This window comes from Manacus vitellinus, unplaced genomic scaffold (genome assembly GCF_001715985.3).
Source record: "Manacus vitellinus isolate BGI_N305 unplaced genomic scaffold, ASM171598v3 scaffold_43_pilon, whole genome shotgun sequence".
Classification (NCBI taxonomy): Eukaryota; Metazoa; Chordata; class Aves; order Passeriformes; family Pipridae; genus Manacus; species Manacus vitellinus.
In genome coordinates this window covers 3,932,936-3,952,586 of record NW_021940560.1, presented here as the reverse complement: position 1 = coordinate 3,952,586, position 19,651 = coordinate 3,932,936, and the positions used below count along the sequence as shown (strand labels likewise).

At 41.2% G+C, this 19,651-nt stretch overlaps 1 protein-coding gene across 3 annotated transcripts in view; it reads right to left on the bottom strand.

Moving 5' to 3' along the window:
• Window positions 1–7,293: 7,293 nt before the first annotated feature.
• GTDC1 (glycosyltransferase like domain containing 1) overlaps window positions 7,294–19,651 on the bottom strand; it is a 175,667-nt gene continuing 163,309 nt past the window's right edge. For all 3 annotated transcript variants that reach the window (XM_018078917.2, XM_018078918.2, XM_018078919.2), the window contains 3 exons: window positions 16,237–16,307; window positions 15,434–15,525; window positions 7,294–8,457 (listed from right to left, as the gene is read on the bottom strand). In XM_018078917.2, coding sequence (XP_017934406.1) covers window positions 8,374–8,457; window positions 15,434–15,525; window positions 16,237–16,307 — 247 coding nt within the window. In that variant the 3' untranslated portion in view covers window positions 7,294–8,373. The remainder of the gene's footprint in view (window positions 8,458–15,433; window positions 15,526–16,236; window positions 16,308–19,651) is intronic.

Genomic DNA, 19,651 nt, shown 5'->3' with positions numbered 1-19,651 from the left:
GCTCGAGCTGTTATCTTGCAGGAAGGAGCTGTGTTTGCTAATACTGACCCTTTTAGAGTAGGGAGACACAAATAAAAGCAGCAAATTCCTTGTCACCACTGCTCCTGCTGCAGACAGCAAGGGTGATATGCCACAGACCATGGGGGACAAGACTCGCTGCAACATGACAACTGTAGGGGCTCTCTCAGATGTGGATTCTTTAATGAGCCTGGGTCTCTAGAGGGCAGAGGTCAGCTGTCCTCAAATCTGTGTGAATGCTAGATTAAGTTTATTAATCTCCCTGCTTTCACTTAAAAACCAAATTATAGGATGGTTAAATGTTAATGCCCAGGAGCTTGTGAGATGATCAATGCCCTCAGCTACCACTGCAAGGGGGAACGCAAGGTGTTCAGACCCCAAAAGGGTATTAGAAGTTAGTGTGATGATGAGGGAATATGTTCTCCTTGTGAATTAATATGCATTTCATGCCTGGTGCGTGTTTTTTTGCAGTTCTGGCAGCAGCACGGGTACTCTTCAGACATGGGTGCAGGATGTGCAGTTGTTGGCCCCAAAACAGGTACCAATGGCTGCCCACCTTGATGTCCCAGATATATAACCTCAACCACAACTCTTCATACAGGATTTATACCTGTGCTTGGGTGAGATTTGAAACACCCACCTCCCTGCACAGACCCCAAGCGCCCAGGAGCCGCATGAAACCAAGCATGCAATGAACATGGTCTTTAGCAACCTTCGAAACAGCCTCTATCAGTGTATCTCATAAAACTACCCCAGCGTGGAAAAACGAAGTGATGAACGAGCACGAGGGTTCCATATAATTCCTCCCGGACAGGTATGCACATCATAATTGGACAATCTGCACCCCCCCCCTCCGATTGTGATCTCAGCTTGGGAGACCCAGGATCACATAGCCATGGAAAATAGGAAGTAATATGCAGGAATGCATGTCTGGCTGTCTGAAGCTGGCACCAGGTTTTTTTCAATCTGGGATTGTATACATTTTACATTTGTGATTTTTTTTCCCCCCCCAAATTGCAGTGACAGAAGGTGCCTTTTGTCCTGTTTTTCACTCCTGTAATGTCAGTGTGAGCAGATTAAACTCGTTGCACGGTAGCGAATTATCCCTGTTGATGGAGCCAGCTCCACAAAGATTACTTAAGAAAGGTGTGTAAGGCATTTCCTTTTTTCTAATTAAAAATATTAAAGTCTTTCAAGATAATAAACTATCTCAGAGGGTTACCCTAAATACTGGAAAACATACAGGAAAGGGCTGGAAAGGCTCCCCTTTACCCTCATGGGCAGTTTTAGCAGTAACAGCCCGGTGCAGTGTGTATTGCTAAAGAAACGGTAACTTTCTATCTGGGTGTAGCTAAGTAATTCAACATGCTGCAAGTTAAATGCAACAGTAGAAAGGAAGAAGTCCAAAAAAGCAAAAGTCCCAGACACTTCAGTGTAGTGCACAGTATGCTAAATTATGGTATTACAGAAATTGCTGAGAGTTTGGCCACAAAGCATTTCATACTGCACCAGCATTCTGCCAGGGCTGGGTTCCAGCAAGCCCAGACGGTTTTTGCCTTTCACCTGAGCTTTTTTTCCCCCTTCCTGTTTGTTAACACAACCCAAAATCTGTATCAGAGAATTACAGCCCTTGTCCTGAATGCACCTCTCCATTTATTAAATCAGCACAACCGAAAAGTCACCACGCACCAGGCAAAGACAACTGCAAATCTGCTCTTACCCTCCCCATACCACCTGAGTGCCGCTATTATTCCTCATCCTTGGGGAAAGGACCCCATATGTGAGTTTCAGAAACCACCTCAGTAACTCCAAGCATCATTATCAATAGTAGGATGAACTGCAGCTGGGATGCACTGAGAAGGCACGGTAATGCTCGCCCTAATCTCTGCATTCATCTCACTGGCCCTCGCTAGGAAGTTTAAGTACATTTACTGGGGATTCTTCAGCCCTTGAAAGGTAGGAAGACATCTATGAGGCTTGACGTACTAGCTAATTAACTTGGGTTTGGAAAAAAAAAATCTTCTTATCTACTTAACTTGGAGACACTCTCTTTGTTTTTAAGCCTGCAGACTACCTTCTCTTTAAAATGCACGTTACGTACCACTCCAGAGTATGGAATGTATTATTTTTAACGAGGACCTATTTTAACTTGGACCTAAAACTACTAAGATTTGACAGAGGGTGGTTGGTTTTTTTTCTTTTTTTAAGCTATTTGCAGAATCAGCTGAATGATAGTCTATAGCCTGTGTTTTGCAAGACAGGCTACAAAATCCTCATGCTTTCCTTCTGTCCTTAAAAATCCATGAATGTATGAAGCACTTGAAAACGAAGCCCCAAATGCACCCCTCCTTCTCCCTCCCCCCCAACCCCTCCCCCCCTTCAAATCTATAAGGAGTTTAAATAAATCTTTCAGGTTTTGTTTCTCAGTCTCTGGAAGTGGGGAATATTGAGGCTGGGAGAAAGTGATTGAATTCGTGCCTGCAGTGGTTGGGGCACGTGAGTGTTTCCTGCAGCTCCTCTGACAGGAACACAGACACGAGCAACTCCTGTAACATCCCTGCTCGGAATTAAACCACGCTAAAATTTCCTGAGAACTGCACAGAGCAATTTTAAATCCTCACCATATTCCTCACAGATAGAACAGTGGCATGATTGACCAAGCTTTTTTTTTTTTCCTTCTTCTTCTTTTTTAAAGTACACATATGATGATGCATCATAGTTATAAACAGATGGTATTTGGCCTCCTTCCTATTCTCAACATTTGGAATTCCTAAACTATGTGAATTAAACAATAATATTTTATAAACATACAAGGGATTTTGCTCACTGCTTTGTTAACATAGAAATTATACAATGCTGACATTTATTTAAATTTTAAAAAGTAAACAAGAGTGTGTATTGAATTAAAGCAAACTAAAATCAACAGAGAGAAATATGTTCTGCCGCACATTACCTACAACGGCACGGGCCTTTTTCGGGGAGACATAATGGGATGAAGCACAAATTGTAGCTTAGACAGTCTGATCCTTTGTGCTCGAAAGGCTCATTTAACACCTCGCTGTAAACAACGGATATTTATACCATAATTGGCCAGTTGACCATCAGTTGTTCATTTGCTCCGTAACCTGCTATTATGGAGTTAAAAGAAGTTCCTTTCTGTTGGCTTTTCTAGGAGTGAAAGTGTGTTTGCAATTTTAGTACCAACTGGATTCAGTCTAACACTTGTACTTAGTATGAGAAACATTTTCATAATACCAAAATTTGGGGGAATAAGAGTACTCCTGCCAGGAAGGGAAGAAGAAAGTATTGGTTCTTAAAAGAAGAATTCTGTTTGCTTGGTTTCCTCTTTCCTTTCCATTTTAACCCGTTTTTAGGCTCCTCTCGAGCTGTGCAAAATTGAGAAGCACTTAGGTTTTAATCACTATTCCCAGGTCTGCAAAGAGGTTCTGTGATGAATAAATAATGAATCCGAGATTTTAATCAGTGTTATGATTTTTGAAAAGGCTAATTATCATTGTTTACAGACATGCCTTTCCGACGTATTTCCTTGTTTTGCCTTCAAAGCTCCAAGGGTTAAGCCCCTCGCACGCATCCCTCCCATCCCTCCCCAGCGCCGCGCTCCTTGCCCGGGATTTCTTGCGGGGTTTGGGGGGTATTTTTTTTTTTTTTGCTCGTTTGGTGTCTTTTGGGTTTGAGTTTTTATTGGAGGAACCGTAGGAGAGACAGAGCCGGGCACCCGGAGGCGCGCAGGGCTGGGGGAAAGCTGCGCACCCGAGCAGCCGCTCCGCACCCGCGGAAAACCACTGCGGGGTGGGGGAGGCTCTTTCTCTTTGCCGTCCGTGTACAGAAACGCTACAAAAGCATCTTATTCGCAAACCAGTACTTTTATTATCGGTGATATCGATGACAAAAAGTGGCGGGCAGCTTGTCCGTCCCCTCCTTCCCGGGGACGCTGCGCTCCGCTCCTCCCGCAGCGCTGTGCTGGGATGCGCCGGGATGCGCCGGGATGCGCGGAGCGCTCCGCGGGGCCGCCCCGCAGCGATCGCCCCCGGCTCACGCCCATCGCATTATTATCGCTGTATTTTTACTATTTATACTTTTTATCATTATAGCTGCCACTGGCCCCGTTTAACCTGCTCTTGCCCACACCTCCATCCTCTCGGCCGTTCATCGGGATGGCAGAACCTTTTTCGCCGGGTGGGATATTCGCTGCCAGGGTCCCGATTCCCCCCCCAATCCCATTCCTGGCGTGTCCCCTCCCGGCCTCCCCCGCAGCCGCCGCCGCTCCCGGGTCCCGCCGCCTCCTCCCGCTCCGCTCCCGCTGCTGCTTCCACGGAGAGCGGGGGGATAACTCCCGGCCCCTACAGCACTTGATTATCAGTTTTCAGCAACAGCTGTGTATCTCCGCTAAGAATCTAAAGAAATATCAGAAGATCAGGCAGCGATGCTATTTATTACCCTATAATTAAAGTTCTATCAGTGTTTCTATTATAAAGCCTGATTTGCAAGGGTTGGTAACTCAGAGGCAAAATTTTCCTGCAAGATGAAGCCTCGCTGAGAAGTATTTCAGTTAAATAAGGTTAGCCTGTTAGAAGGCAAAATCCTCAAGGACTTTCATTAAGGTGCTCGTTCATATCCACAAATAAATTGCCAAGTCCCCCAAATCAAAGATACATAAGAGGAAAACATTTTAATTTTTTAAATTTTTTTTCCCCAAAAAAATCAAGTATTCATGCAAAGGTTTTAATATAATTCTCTAGGAAATTATTCCCATGAAAACAATTTGTTTGAAAGAAAAAGCCCTCTGGTCTTTTCCACACAAACTAGTCTTGGGCTAGTACATGAGAACCCAACTTAAAAGTGACTATGAGCAGAAAGGAGGTTGGTTAATTATTTTCAACTGTCCTTTCTGGAATAAAAACCAGAGTAAACAGCTTGAACAGGGAAAGGTGAATTTAATTTTCAAGGCCCTTTAACTTTTAATAATCTGAGGAACAAGATGGGAGGTACATTCTACCCTCCCAGTTATCCCTGATATAAATTCATTCAAGATTTATATTGGTGTAATAGAGAAGCAGAATTTGCTCCGTGATTTCTAATGAACTGCTGGCTCGGTCTTTAAAAACGCAATTAGAAAAATCTAACCTCCTAATTCAGAACAGCTTTCAGCTGAGGCAGAGGTCTCGTTGCTGCAAACAGGGATGGAAGCCGGTCTGTGCCACGGCTCCTCGCCGTGCCTGCAGCACCAGAGTGGGGTAGGAGTGCTGGAAACGGTTTGCCACAGAATTCCCTAGTTGTTTTAGGATTTTCTCTTCCATTATCCGGGAAAAGGCAATTCTCATGTGGAATAAACCTGTGTTTCCTGTGATCTCAAATGCTAAGACAAAAGGATTGCAGGATTAGGTGCCTGGCCTGTCACTGATGCACGAGCTGTCTGGTCGGGGCACTGCCTGGCAAGGCTGGCACAAGTCAGGAAAACCTGGCTTTGACTCTGCACTGAAACTTGTATAAAAGCACTCAGTATTGCTGTGTCAACACAGGTAAAACATCAATAAAAATGAAAGTAAGTCAAGGTCTAATTCTGCCGCTTTACTCATAGGATTAGGTCTCTGCATTCACCGCTTACTCATGTGTGTAGGAACAATGGGACCGAGATCCCAGTTTGTCTCTCTGACCTTTTGAAGTGAAGGGTTTAAATGAAGCAGTGCAGGGTGACAGTTTCCTTTGCTCTGCTGAAACTGCCAAGCAAAACTCTGCAGGATATTTAAGTTTGCAGCAGGTTGCTGGAGGACAGTAGGGGAAGAATCACCTGTGACTACCTGGAAGCTCCACATCTCCCTCTTGAATGAAGACCTCAACACAGGCCAGCATGGCCCCCAACACAAGGCCAACCTGCAGGTTCTAGGAGATGTGGTAAGGACATGGAATCATTGAATCACAGAATAGTTTGGGTTGGAAAGGACCTTAAAGCTCATCTTGTTTCTCCCCTGCCATGGGACACCTTCCACTAGACCAGGTTGCTCAAAGCCCCATCCAACCTGGCCTTGAACACGTCCAGGGATGGGGAATTTCCATCCCTGCTCAAGAGCAGCTGTGCATTTTTGCTAAGAATGTAAAGAAATACCAGAAGATAAGGCAGCATTGCTATTTATTACCCCGCAATTAGAGTCCTCACAGTGTTTCTATTATAAAACATTACTTGCAAAGGTTTGTAACTTGGAGGGGAATTTTTCCACCAAGATGAAGCCTCTCTCACCAGACAGAGCTGGGCAAGGTTGAAGTATCACTGATCAGTAATAAAGCAAGGCAGAGCACCAGCTCACCAAGGGGTTGGTCAAGACCTCTTTTGGCTGTGGAGCTGCTCAGGTCATGCCCTGAGGACAGCAGGAGTTTTACACTGGAAACCACACATCTTTGATGTACTGAGTCTGCTCACCACAAGCCCTAGTGCAGCATTACAGCATCTCCTCTTTCCCTTTTATTGGTTTGGAGAATGACTCACTGTGATACTTGAGGCAATTTGCTTTAATTGTACCATGCCTCAGTTTCCCCAGCAGTAAAGACCAAAAATACTCCAATTTATTCTTGCTGCTGCAAGGTGTGATAACATTGGTGCACATTAATGACACACTCTGGTAGGAGTTCCTTGGCTCTTCCAAGAATGACTACCAGACCTATGCACACCCTCTTGAGAAGACCACGTCTACTCAACCACACGCAACAACTAGAGCCAAGCTGGGCTCTGGCTGAGCAGAAAGAAGGGGGAATCCACATACAAGAGATGATTACTGCAAAATTACAACTCTGCAGTGCTAGGAAAATGCCCGACACTTACCACTGGCCTCCTTGGGTTTTTTTTGATTGCTTAATGGAGCAATTTTAAGGAAAGGTACCACATGCTCTCTCTTGCACGTGAAAAAGGACATTTCAGCATCTTCATGGCGTCGGAAGGGACAAAGGCACGTGTTTGGAAGGGGACCAGCTTGCATCCTTAACCTGCCATGACAGGGAGAGGAGCTGCCTGACCCAAGGGAGACCATACCTGTCCACAAAGAGAAGTCTTACCAGGCTTCACATCTTATCCACAGTCCTCTTCTTCCTTCTTGCCAGAGCAGAGTTGAAAATCTTGGAATTGCCATGAGGTTTTATTATCGCTTGCAAACCAGATCCTACTTCATCAGATAAAGACACAATTGCATTCATTGACTCTGACACAAGGATATGCACGGTGATAAACATACAGATAGATGTACACACTTATACATGAATGAGATATGCTAATTAAAAATTGCAGTGGGCACTTTATTAAAAATTTATTGTACAATCTACATCTTCAAAACATTTTACATCAACAAATATAGCGGCTTGACTGCTGGAATCATAAGTGATTTATCTTTAAAAGACTGTATTTGCAACTGGATGCAAAGATTCTTGATGAACTGCCATTACATTTAAACTACTGGTTTTTATTGGAAGTATTTTGATTGTTATCTGTTTGTTCTCCATCCTTGAGAGAAATAAAACAAGTGTCTCGGCTTTCATTTTATCGGATAGATGGCACCATGTAGCATATTTCCCATGCTAGTTTGAATTACAGCTGTTTATCTTTCAGCTTTCTTTAAGATTAATTAAATGCAAATGTAACTCCACGAATCATGGGATTACCTGCCAGACCCCTTATTAATACCTTCACTTAAAAACCCCTGTGCCAGAGAGTCATTAATTTGCAATAAAAAAAAAAAAAAAAAGAGAGAGAGAAGTGCTCAAGCAGCCCTTTGCCTCCCAACAACCCGGAGATGGCTGCCCAATTAGTCCGGCAGCGTTCGGATCCTCCTTTCAGGCCCTGTGGCCCTTTGAGGACACAATAAGGCTCCAATGATAACCTGGCAACCTAGGTAGAAACTCAGCCAAGTGTGAGCGTTTGAAGCTGCAGCTTGGCTGCCATCGTGTCGGCAAAAAGAAAGAATTCAGGCACCATGTCATCCAGTACAAAGGATAAAAACAGATTCAACCGGAAATTCAATGTGGCACCACATATGGGATACATGAGTGCGGTTACACAACAGGCCACATATTTTTTTTGAACAGTCTCCTGCATGTGATGCCGAGGACATGTGTAACCATCATAACGTCTCTAAGAATCTGTATTTAATTTGAGCTGGGGTGGTGGCAGGGATTGGAGATCTGAAGCCGCCACAGGTTTGTGGCAGATGGCTCTGTGTCAGCTATGACAAGCAGCCAGGCTCGGCTTCCTCTGCAGATTTTCTTTTCTCTCTGATCAGGTAAATATGGGCACACTCTGGAAACTTCCACAATTCTGCCTGAGGCTGCAAGTTTGTGACTTAGCCCCATCTGTCACAAATCTTCCCTCGGTTCTGCTGCGAGCAGAGACCTGAATTTACTGCCGAGCGCTGCCCAAGAAAACCCGGCCGTCTCGCCCTGCGAGGAAGCACAAGAGAGAAGCACACGGAGCCGTGTTAGAAGCTGGGACACAAAGGGGACGTCTCTCACACAGGAAGGGTTTCTGGAGGGGTGAATTCAGTGTTGTTTTTTTTTTTAAATACAGGTAAGCTGGTCATCAGGCCCAGGTTATTTGCTCCTGGATGAGCACCATCAAATATCCCTTTGCTTTACTGGTTGGTCTCAGTAGACACACCACAGATGGAACACCCATGGGGAGCAACCTGCCCCTCTCACCCTCAGACATGGGAGAACCATGAGCCAGCAGGAGTGAGGGCCTAGTTCTCCTGCTTGGACATCATCAGTCTGGGCTTTATTTGAGAGTAACCTCCTTTTTCTGGGGAGTGATAAATATGCAAAGGTCTGGACACTCATTTTTTCAACAAACAATCATTCCATCAACAGCTATCAAATATGTAGAGATAAAGAGAAGCAAAGTTTTCACATAAAGCAAGATCTCCCCATAAAGAACAGGCAGCATAATGTCACTAGCAATACAATATCTTTCATGAAATAATCAGCTTACTTATTTCTGGTGTCCTAAGATCAGAACTGAAACACTTAATATCTACTCTGCCATCATTAGACCCAGAATTAACCTTTAGATTTGAATAAGGAGTGTTCATCCATTCAGACTGGCTGGTTCAGGACAGGTGGAGTTCAAGCAGACAGTAATGATTTGGCACACATTTTATGAACTTTCTAAAAAATCATCTTAAAAAAAAATGTTTAGAGCCTATTATTCAACACAAAACCTGAAATTTTGCAGGCAAGGCAGCAAAGTGATTTACAGAGCCAGTTTGTATTAGATTAGATTTACTCTGCGATCCAGCTCCTTCCCTCTGCAAGTGAGTAAAGGGGAAGGAACAAGGTGTAAAACAGTTTTTAGCAATTATTTTTGGAGCTCAGTTTTCAAACTCCAAGTACCTTTGGAAACCACCATCAAAAGACATCATTGCTTTTACATGAATTGGGTGCACTGTAAGGCCTGAGGCAGAGCTATATAATATTCCTCAATAGAGTAACAGTATTTCCCTGATCAAACTGTTTCTTATATTGGCCTTTTCAAAGCCATTTCATTCTTAATGTCTTTAAACAAAAAAACCCTCAAATTTTGGATGTGAATCTACACAGGACACACTGGTGGGTACCTTGCATAGGATGGTTCAGAACACCAACCAACTACAACAGCAGGAAAACAGTTTCAAGGCTTCCTTTCTCAAGGTACTTTTGAATAAAGTTTACTGAAAAAAAAAGAGTTTCCATGCTTTTTGCAACTTTTCTTCCGAAGTCAATTCTATTTCCTCTGACCCATTTCTCCATCTACTGTTTTGCAGTGGCTGTGGCTCATCTGCCAGTTTTCATTTACTTTCTAAAACCATCCTAGAAGCTATCTAACACTGTCAGAATAAAAAGTTCCAAGTCCTGGTGTTTCTGCTGAAAGCTGCACCCATAGCTGCTTTCCTAACCAATGCTTTAATCCTGCTCCACAAGTGCAGCCAACTGCTATGAGCTACGGACCAAGACTTGGGGGCAAGGGTTAGTGGTGATCATGGTAGTGTTGGCTTAATGGTTGGATTCAAGGATCTTAAGAGTCTTTCCCAAGCTAAATGTTTGCATGATTCTATGATTTTCAAAGAGCTGAAGTCTCCTGGATATATATTTCTGAGAGTGAGGAGCAAGGCAAGTACAGGCCACCTATGCATAGATATATCTATACATATATTATGTCTTTACATCTATGGCTGGACCCCAAAATGAGCTATCAGGCAACTTTGACAGCCTTCCTGCCAGCTCATTTCTTCCACAGTGAGGATTCACATTAGCTAGCAGATCTCACAGCTGCTTCCAGATGCACACACTGCTTGAAGACCTAAGGTTGACCCAAAACGCTTAAACTGTGTCCCACAGTCCAGCAGACCTTCCCCCCTGAGCAAACCTCCTAAGCTAGAGGTGGATTTCACCTAGATCAGCCAAACATATGGGAAAGAAAAGTGTCAAGACTTCAGTCTAACTCTGAGCAACTTAATCCAGCTCTGAAGTCAGATCCTGCTTCGAAGCCGGCCCTGCTGGGATAAGAGGTTGGCCAGGTGACGTCCAGAGGCACCTTCCTTAACTACACTGTGATTCCATGTTCTAAACAAGCAACCAAAGTTTTGTTTCACCTAAGAAATCCTTATATTATATACATTTTACTTAGGATCCCATGCCTAAGCACTGAAACAGAGATTGGAGAGCACGGACACAGCATGCTGCACTCCAGAGTTCCCAGGCTGCTACAACCTTCTCACACAGCAGATCTAAGCCACCTCTGAAACCATTTTAAATTAAATTCAGTGGAAACTGAGAATCTCAGGAGGAAAACACAAGTTTCTCACTTGTGTTTCTAACCTCTTTCCGACCTGCACCTAATGCTAACCAGGTAAAAGCACAAATTCAACACAATTCCTTCTTTTTTTCCTCTGCAAACACATTCTGCTGCTGAACAGAAAGCCAGCAGGATGGATGGAAATGCTTGTACTATTTGCATACCCTATAAAGCTCTGAATTAACTTTATCAACCCAGGACAAAAGATCTGGAGAACACTGTAAGCAAACATCTGCTCAATATACATTCACCATTAAAAAGTAAACAGTAGGATTTGCTCCATAAGGAACAGGTTGAAAATTATCAGAGTACTACACATCACATAAACCAATGGCAAGGCCTAGAATACTCTATAAAGCAATGATCACACCAGCACAGAAACAGCTCTCAAGCATCAAAATGGCTTGAATGATGAGAGATCAGAATATAAACATGGAATAACATTCACAAGGAGAGACTTAAAAGACTGGGATACTGAAAATGTTTGACAAATGTTTACAAAATAATGAATGATATACAAAAGATGGATGAGGAGTTCCTGCTTCCAGGAGACCAGCTCCAGAACAAGAGTCAATGCAGCTAAAGGTGGGGAAAACCTGAGCCAACTGAGGGAAAAGCTTTTAACAACATCTGTAAATATATCATAGAATCATGGAATGGTTTGGGTTAGAAGGGACCTTAAAGATCATCTTGCTCCAACCCCCTGCCATGCACAGGGACACCTTCCACTAGACCACGCTGCTTATGGAAAAATTAATTTCTCATGGAGTTTTGCTGGGGATTGAGTAAGGATAAAGGCAGAGGCTTTGCATGGACTGTACAAGAACTATGAACAGCTACTGCTCCCTGCAACAGGGCTGAGTGGCTGATGGGACATCTGGTGTGAGAGGCTACCCTGCATCCTCACGTGTCCAGTGCCTGTATCCTTAGCCTGAGAATGTGTCCTGCTGCCTAAGTATGAAAGCTGGACCAGGAGCAGTTTTCCCTTCTACATGTTTCCCTGAAATACCCAAGATACTGCTTTATCTCAAATCAGAGAAAAAAGAAAAGGAAAAAAAAAATAAAAAAGAAAGTTTTGTTAGAACTGCCCTATACAGCCAAATCCTGAGACTGGAAACAATTCAGATGTCTACGGTCTAACTGGGATCTTAATTTGATTTTACAGCAGTTTAATCCCTTTGAATTCAGCAGACTTCCTTCTACAGTGGTGTAAGAAAGAAAAAAAAATCACGCCATGTGTCTTTTCCTAGGCAGGTGAGCTTCTGTAGTGTGATGGAAATGAGAAGATGAATGTCAGAAAGTGGGCCAAATTCTTTTCTCTGTTAAACAAGCATGAGTGAGAGTAGGATTTTCTGTAGGAACTGAAGCTGACAGCATGTCAACCAGCACTCATTCAGCTGGGAGGGCTGGGAGAGATTATTTAAAGTTGTCAGCTCCTTCCATGCCTGGCTTTTGGCAACTCTTCTTGTCCCTCTCCACTGTATACTCTTTATACATGCTGTTTTAAATTAAGAAACTCAAGTGAGGGAACTGAAAGGTAAACTTAAAGAAAATAATGCAGAAACAAATGCTTTGACCCGTTTTATTTTATTTTTTTAACTTTAAATCTGCTAGATAGGGTGCTTGCAAGCACTGACAGGTTCTGTGGTGTACTCAGACCGATGCCCTGTTGTTACTTGCTTCACTCCAGTGCTTATTTTGGCAGCTAAAAACACCCAGAACTAGAGTTTGGTTCCATAAAACTGGAACAGAACAAATAATTGATAACAAATGAGATTTGCTTCCCTCTTATCTCAATCTTCTGCTAATGACGGGTAGAAGGCAAGGTTGAAATGCAGATGAGCCAGCCCTTGGTGCTGTGAGAATGCCCAGGGTGAGCAATACATCATTTGGAAAGGTTTTCATAGGTGCTTACATTATGGACATTTCTAAAAGTCTGCCAGCATGAATCTGCCCTGTGCAGTGAAGCTATTACAGTTTAATGCCTTGGTCTGTGCATTTTCACAGGGATACTCCCTGTGTCCCATCCTAAGCTGACTGCCCCGCTGCCATTTATCTCCTTTCTGTCCCTAATTTTGTCAGCACAAGCACTGAGGACAACTGGAAGAATAAACCGCCTGTTTAATTAGTCCACTGTCTAATTACTGCGGATATCCTCAGTAATAAAATCCCAACAATATGTAAAAGGATAAGCCAAAGTTCTTCTGATGGTGATTACTTCCCAACCTATGGAGCCGAATCTCCAACCAGTAAAAACACTATTCATTTTTAAAGCATTTTTACCTTCAAAATTTCACAGATACTTTATAAACTTGAGGCAGAGAGTGTAGCAGGAAGGTTTCTGAAAGAAAAGGAGCTGGTAAGTATGGACTCCTGTGCTGGGGTCCCTTTTCTATTCCACTGTAACAGAGATAATATTATAGTGATCTGACAAAGAGGTGATAATAAGGTGTAAGTGCTGTTTACCCTTACTGATTTCACTCTTTTCAGCTTTCTAAAAAAGCAGCATCTTCCACCTATAATGACATTAACAGCACAGCTCTAAGTCAGCATTTTCTAGGAGGTTTTACGGATGGTTCCACTGTGAAAGAGGACTTGGCGTACGTGGGTGTAGGTACAAAAAGACAACTCTAACAGCATTCTCCGAGCTGATCCAAAGCCTATTAAAGACAACAGGGATCTTTCTTGTGGTGCTCACAGGTGCTGGATTAGGCTCTGCTTTACTCATTTTAAAACGATCCCCCATTCAGCTCAGTTGCTACCTGTTGCAGACATTCAGTTCCAACTCTCAAAAGATCTGAACGGGGCTGCACAAGCCCATGTACGAGGGGTAGGAAAAACACCTCCAGCTTCTGCCTGCAAATCAGCTCAAGGAATTCTTTAAAAAAAAGAGGAGAATCCTTCAAGAAAATCAGCATTTTACCTACAGGGCTTGCACACACGTTTTCAACCCATTCTATTTTACATCAGTATTTTGTTCACTGTTATTCTCATTTTTTGCACACCTTTGCTCTGTTTAGGATCTGGGGATCCAGATGTAGGGTGAAGATCCACGTGAACATAACCATTAGCTGAGCTTGAAGCATTGGGAAATGTCAAGGTAAACATTTAAGGACTGTTTTCCCTTTGAAGCCCCCATGTATAACTCTACATACTATTGACTCAAGAAGTAATGCTGAACACTGGAAGTGTTCAGTCAGCATTTTAAACTATTATGAGCTACCTTCTGAACCATTGCCAAGTTAATAGACAATGAAAGATAATGAGCTTGAAATTGGGTGTTAAATTGCATTTTTGGTTCTCTCCTTTTTTCTTGGGGTTTAACTGTTTCCTGCAGAAACAACATCATCTTTGATGTGTCATTATGTAAATGTCTATTTTTAGGTCACAAAAAAAGTCAAGGCGTGGGCTGAACCCTCGCTGCTCCTGTGAGGGGTCGAGAGGCAGACTAGACACAGCAGGACCCAACACTTTCTGGTTCCCAGAGGGAGGGAGGTGGAGGGGTGAGATTGGGTCTGCTGGCAGCATGAGACTCCAAATTAAGGAGGAGATTACTCGCCCTGCTCGTTAACAATGTGCCTGGACAGCAACAGCCAGGGAACGCTCAAGGAACCACGTTTGCATTGCACGGGTTAACACGGGGAGTGTTTCCATGCACCCCTTTAAGGACTTTGAGCTAAATTCAGGTTTTTTTACAACTGAAAAACCTCTGTCATGCAGGGGTGATGTGTATCCAACCTACACATGGCAGAGCCAGGACAGTAAAAGTCATAAACTGCTGTGAATGTACATATCAGCGTGCAGAAAATAGCAGTTATTCTCTAAAAGGAGCATTGTGTAATAACAGCTCTTCACTAGAATAATATATTTAGTGCTTCATCTACAATCAAATTTGAAAAAAAAGAAAAGTGTGACTCCCAGCAGCATAAATACACCACTTAAATCCATGAAAGTCAGTCTAGCATTGAACACTCAAGCAAAACCTGAATGGAGGGTCTGTCACTGAAACTGGACTTCCTCTACAGAAATAACTGAAGAGCACATGACAAATACAAGTAAATTATACTCCTGATAAAGTTTTATGCTCAACACACCTTACAAAAATATAAAATAATCATAATTATGAAAATCATTCGAATCACTCCAAAAGTCAAAGAAATCTTACCTGATACCTGTCACCTGCATTTTTTTTAAGATTAAATTACGATACAAAGGTAAACTTATCCTCATTAGTATAATTGTAGGATCTTTCTTTTATTTTCCTTTTAAACTAATGAGTTGCATTAATCCAGGTTCATTTTTATAAGCCTCTTGGGTCCAAATGTAAAGGACAGTCATTTTAGAAAACAATAAATTAAAAAAAGCATGTAGCATGCATTAAGTGCACGTATTTCATAAGACCTAGGTTAATACAACTGGCATCTAGTTTAATTAATCCTTGTTAGTGTAACAACTAATATCCCTCCCTAGCATGTTTCCTTTAAACATTAGTATGTTAATTAAATGTTGTTTTTTTAAGGGCTTTTTTTTTTTTCCTTTGTACTTCAATATGGCATTATATCATCTAAAACTATTCCAAACAACTACCTTATAGAGATGTTTCCTTACAATATCTGGTCTCTTGCAGAAATTCTGAAGCCTTTTAAAAAGCTGTTCAGGTGTAGAATACAGATATTCAGCTGCAGGAAAAACAGATACATTTTTAATGAAACAAAAACCTCAAAGCACACACTCGATATTAGTCACTTTACTAATTAAAAATGCATATTGCTCTGTGCCGCCTCGTGTTTTACATTATTTAAGCATGATTTTATAAGGTTACCTCAGCTCACAAGGATGTTTAATGCTAAATAAGACTGTGTAGTTGTGCTGTTTAGACATCTCCTTTGGGTGATTAAAATACATTATTCTAATGTAACACAATGCATATGTGATACATTTAGTGATGAGATTTTTCAAAGAACTGGTACTACATTAGTGTGTATCCTGTACTGCAGTTGCATACTATTAAGTATTAAATTGTTTAAATAATTTGGTGTGATTTTCAGGCCTCGGTTTTTTTTTTTTAGCCCCTTCTGTGTATCAAAAAAAAAAATCTGCAAACCATTGCAGCATCACTGACCTTTTAACAAAAATCTATCATTACGGGTTGTGTATGCTAACAATGAAGAATGCTATTTCAAAACTTGCTTTTGTGTTATCTTAAAAGAACAGATGGCAAATATAAACTTCGTCTAATGTATTAAAACACATAAAATTTTCCTTAACACTAACATGTTGGCTTGCCAAATAAACAATTGCTTTCGCTCAAGTTTATCCTGAAACTTCGGATTTTAGCAGGAATCACGTTATTACGCTTCAGCAAAAGTAACATTGAACAGAGCAGCTACCTGGGAATATCTCTGGGTACACCAAGGCTTTGGGACACAGCGGGTAGCAGCCACAATGCACAGCTTCGATCCTGAGGATTAGAAACCATAAATACACAAAAATAGACGTTAGTCAGCCAAAAACTTATTTCGGTGCAAGAGCCTTGAGGTTGCCTACATGCAGCAAGAGGGAAACATTTTTTTTTTTCCCTTCAGCAGCACAATCCCTCTAAATGCCAAAGTTGCTCTTTTTAAAGAAAATTTTATTGATCATATGAATTACATAGAACAGAACAGCGAGCATATGTTTTGTTCGCTGAATAAATCAAAGCGCAGCTCTGCATTTTTTTGTTTTTTAAATACTGTTTAACACATTTTATAATCAGCAGACAGACACATGTAACAACATGGTGAAGTATGGACGGCTTTGCTTAATAATGCTGCCGGAAAACAAGGGCACGTTGGCTACACCAGGGTGCCCACACAGACACACACATCACCCTCACCTGGCACAGCAAAGACTCTCCTTAGACTTCCAGACTCCAAAGGTTACAGCTAAATATAGCCCAGGAACAACTCGCAGCGTGCCCCAGGCTGGGATATTTGAGCTTATTCACATGCTTTGGATAATTTCCTTTATTTTTTCAGGGCATAAACTGTTGTATTTTTTAATAACCACCGATGAAATCCCTTTGCCAAAGCGCGCGCGGAGCTTTGTACTCGCGCTTTCTTTTTTTTTTCAAGGAACAATTTACATATCTCCTGTAACATCAAACCCAAATATTTTAGAATTGCACCCACCATGGCGCAAAGTTTTCCAGTAGCGAATCTAAAGCAAAGTTGTCCCTCTTGGTGTTCACATTTTAATAACTGAACGGGTTAAGGCAGCCAGGTTTCAGTTTATTTTTTTCGCATAATGACCATTGATCTGACATAACGCCGCTCCAAAGATACAACTGTAATTTCTGTTGGCCAGAAATTACACACTGAAATTCAAAACACTTCTTAAAATATGTTTATTTTATGAGAGGCTTTGAATTTCCTCCAACATGTTGACCATACGAGGACTTTATTTTTAACTTCAGTTTCCCTCACCCACCCAGAATAAAAAATCTGAAATCTTGTCAACGTTCACCTTTTCTATTTTCAGTGACAATCCAAAAAGGTTTTGCTATCTTCATGTGCATATTGGCTTTGGTACTTTATTACAGGTGCCCTGAAAGAACTGTATTTCCTTTAGATCTACTCAATTTTAAACAGGAAAGAAAGAAAATAAAGAATAACACACTCAGCTTTCATGCTAGAAAACTATGCATATCCACAAACCCCAAAGACACACATTTCTCTGCAAATGCTTTTGCTAAGCAATGATTGCTGGGGGTTTTTTTTCATAAACTTTTAAAATTTGTAATTTATGTTGTTTTTTTTTTTAAATAACATATGTACTTCAGATTGCATTTTAAACATTAACAACAATTTCAAAGTGTACATCGTCTAGCACTATATTTTTTACCAAAGGGAAATGTTTCTGATGTGTGATTTAATTGATGATTTCAGTTCTTAAATATTGTGTCATATGTCAAAGCAAATAGATTTTTAAAGTTTTCTTTAATCTAGGAGGAAAAAAAAAAGAGTGAAACTGTGGACATTTCAGTAATAGCTCAGATCACTAAGTTATGTTAAAATATTTGCTTTTTAATCATATCGTCTGCATGAAAAAAAAAAAAAAGGAACAGCTCCCTAAAACAAAACTGCAGGCCAAGATGGGATCTGAGTCATCATTTGAGTATGAAATTCCCCCTTATGAGAAACCTCTACCAGGATCATGAATTAGTAAAATCAGAATTTAATGCCTCTGTACTTTGCTGGATGAAAGTTAAAAATTTGGAATTCTTTCATTTGCAAATGATCTTATTTGCATACTCATTTCCTACCTTTCTGCAGCAAAGTTCATGTGGATTTTCTGACCAGTACTTATTACACGTAGTAAGTCTTACTACAAACTGTACACCTTCCAGATGCCAAGACCTATAGACCAGACCAAACTGGGCAGAGCACACACGGGCTCAGTCTTTGGTCTGGGGATGGACAGAGAATCTTTTAATTTCCACGCATTTCTGTGCTCTCCCGGAAAAGTATCATATCATAACAATAATACAATTATTCTTCATTTCAATCCTTAAGCGCTACTAGTTAAATAATAAATAGAGTTCCGATTGATCTATTGTTAAAATGGCTAGTAAATGGCCTTTTTATTCCAATTAACAAATCATCTGCTAAATCTATGAATCTTAATATTCAGGTCTATTCACTTCAATTCATACAATTTATCTGCAAATAGTTGTTGGGCTTTTGATTCTAAATATAATTAGCTGATAATTTTGCTTGGCTGAATTACTTTTCTGGAGGGCCTGCTAAGGCTCTCAGTCGCATTATCTAGCAATAATGAATCTGATAGGTGAAATTTTTTACTGTAATGAGGATGAGACACAGTTGTGACACCTGAGTCTAGTAATAACAGAAGACTGCTAATTATCGACAGCACTTTTTTGTGTGATGCACAGAGAAGAAAAAAATCCCTCATTATTAAAAAATAAAAAGTTACAATTATAAGTGACACCGGAGGAGAGTAAATAAAATGGAGTGATTAAAACATTGCTGCTTTAAGGGTGTTTTTAATTAAGTGGAAATGCTAATGTTGTCATACTTAGCAGATGGGATTAAAATTAGTTATTGTAAGTAACTCATATTTTATGTTATGGTTTCCACAGCATGTCTACAAGATCTAAGAAAGTGATACATTCCATAAGACATTTAAAAAATGAAATTCTCATAGTCTTTACAGCTCATAATAATGAACATCATGAATAAACTATTGAAAAAAAAATCCTGCCAAGGCTTTTACCATCGTGACTTAACTCGCATGGAATGTAACCATAATGTACTGGGCTGCTGGAATCACACTGCTGGTCTGCCTTTGTCTTTTGCTGATTGCTGCATTTCTGATTTCCTTCACTCTCAACAATAACAGAAGTTTGGTGCTTGGGCAGGCATCCAACATCAAGTGTGGTGTCAAGAAGGTACAGCTTTGGTGCAAGGGAAGATGATGACCACCCACCAAGGTGATGTTCTAAACGAAAGCACAGGATGCATCATGTAACTGCAGATAAAAACCTAATTGCACACTTTCTCCTACTTTATTTGTGTAAAATTTTCCATCTGCTACATCTAAAGATGTCTAAACTGTTAGTATCAAACCTGCATTCAGCTGCCAGCTGTGCACATTAAGGATTGCAAAACACTAAGTAAATGAGGCAGCATAAAACCGAGTAGTACTGGTCCATCTGCCCAGTACTAGTAGGGACCCCCATACCTGGTCCTTTTAAAGCACCACACTGCTGCTCAAATTGATAAGGAAAATACTTAATAACATGCT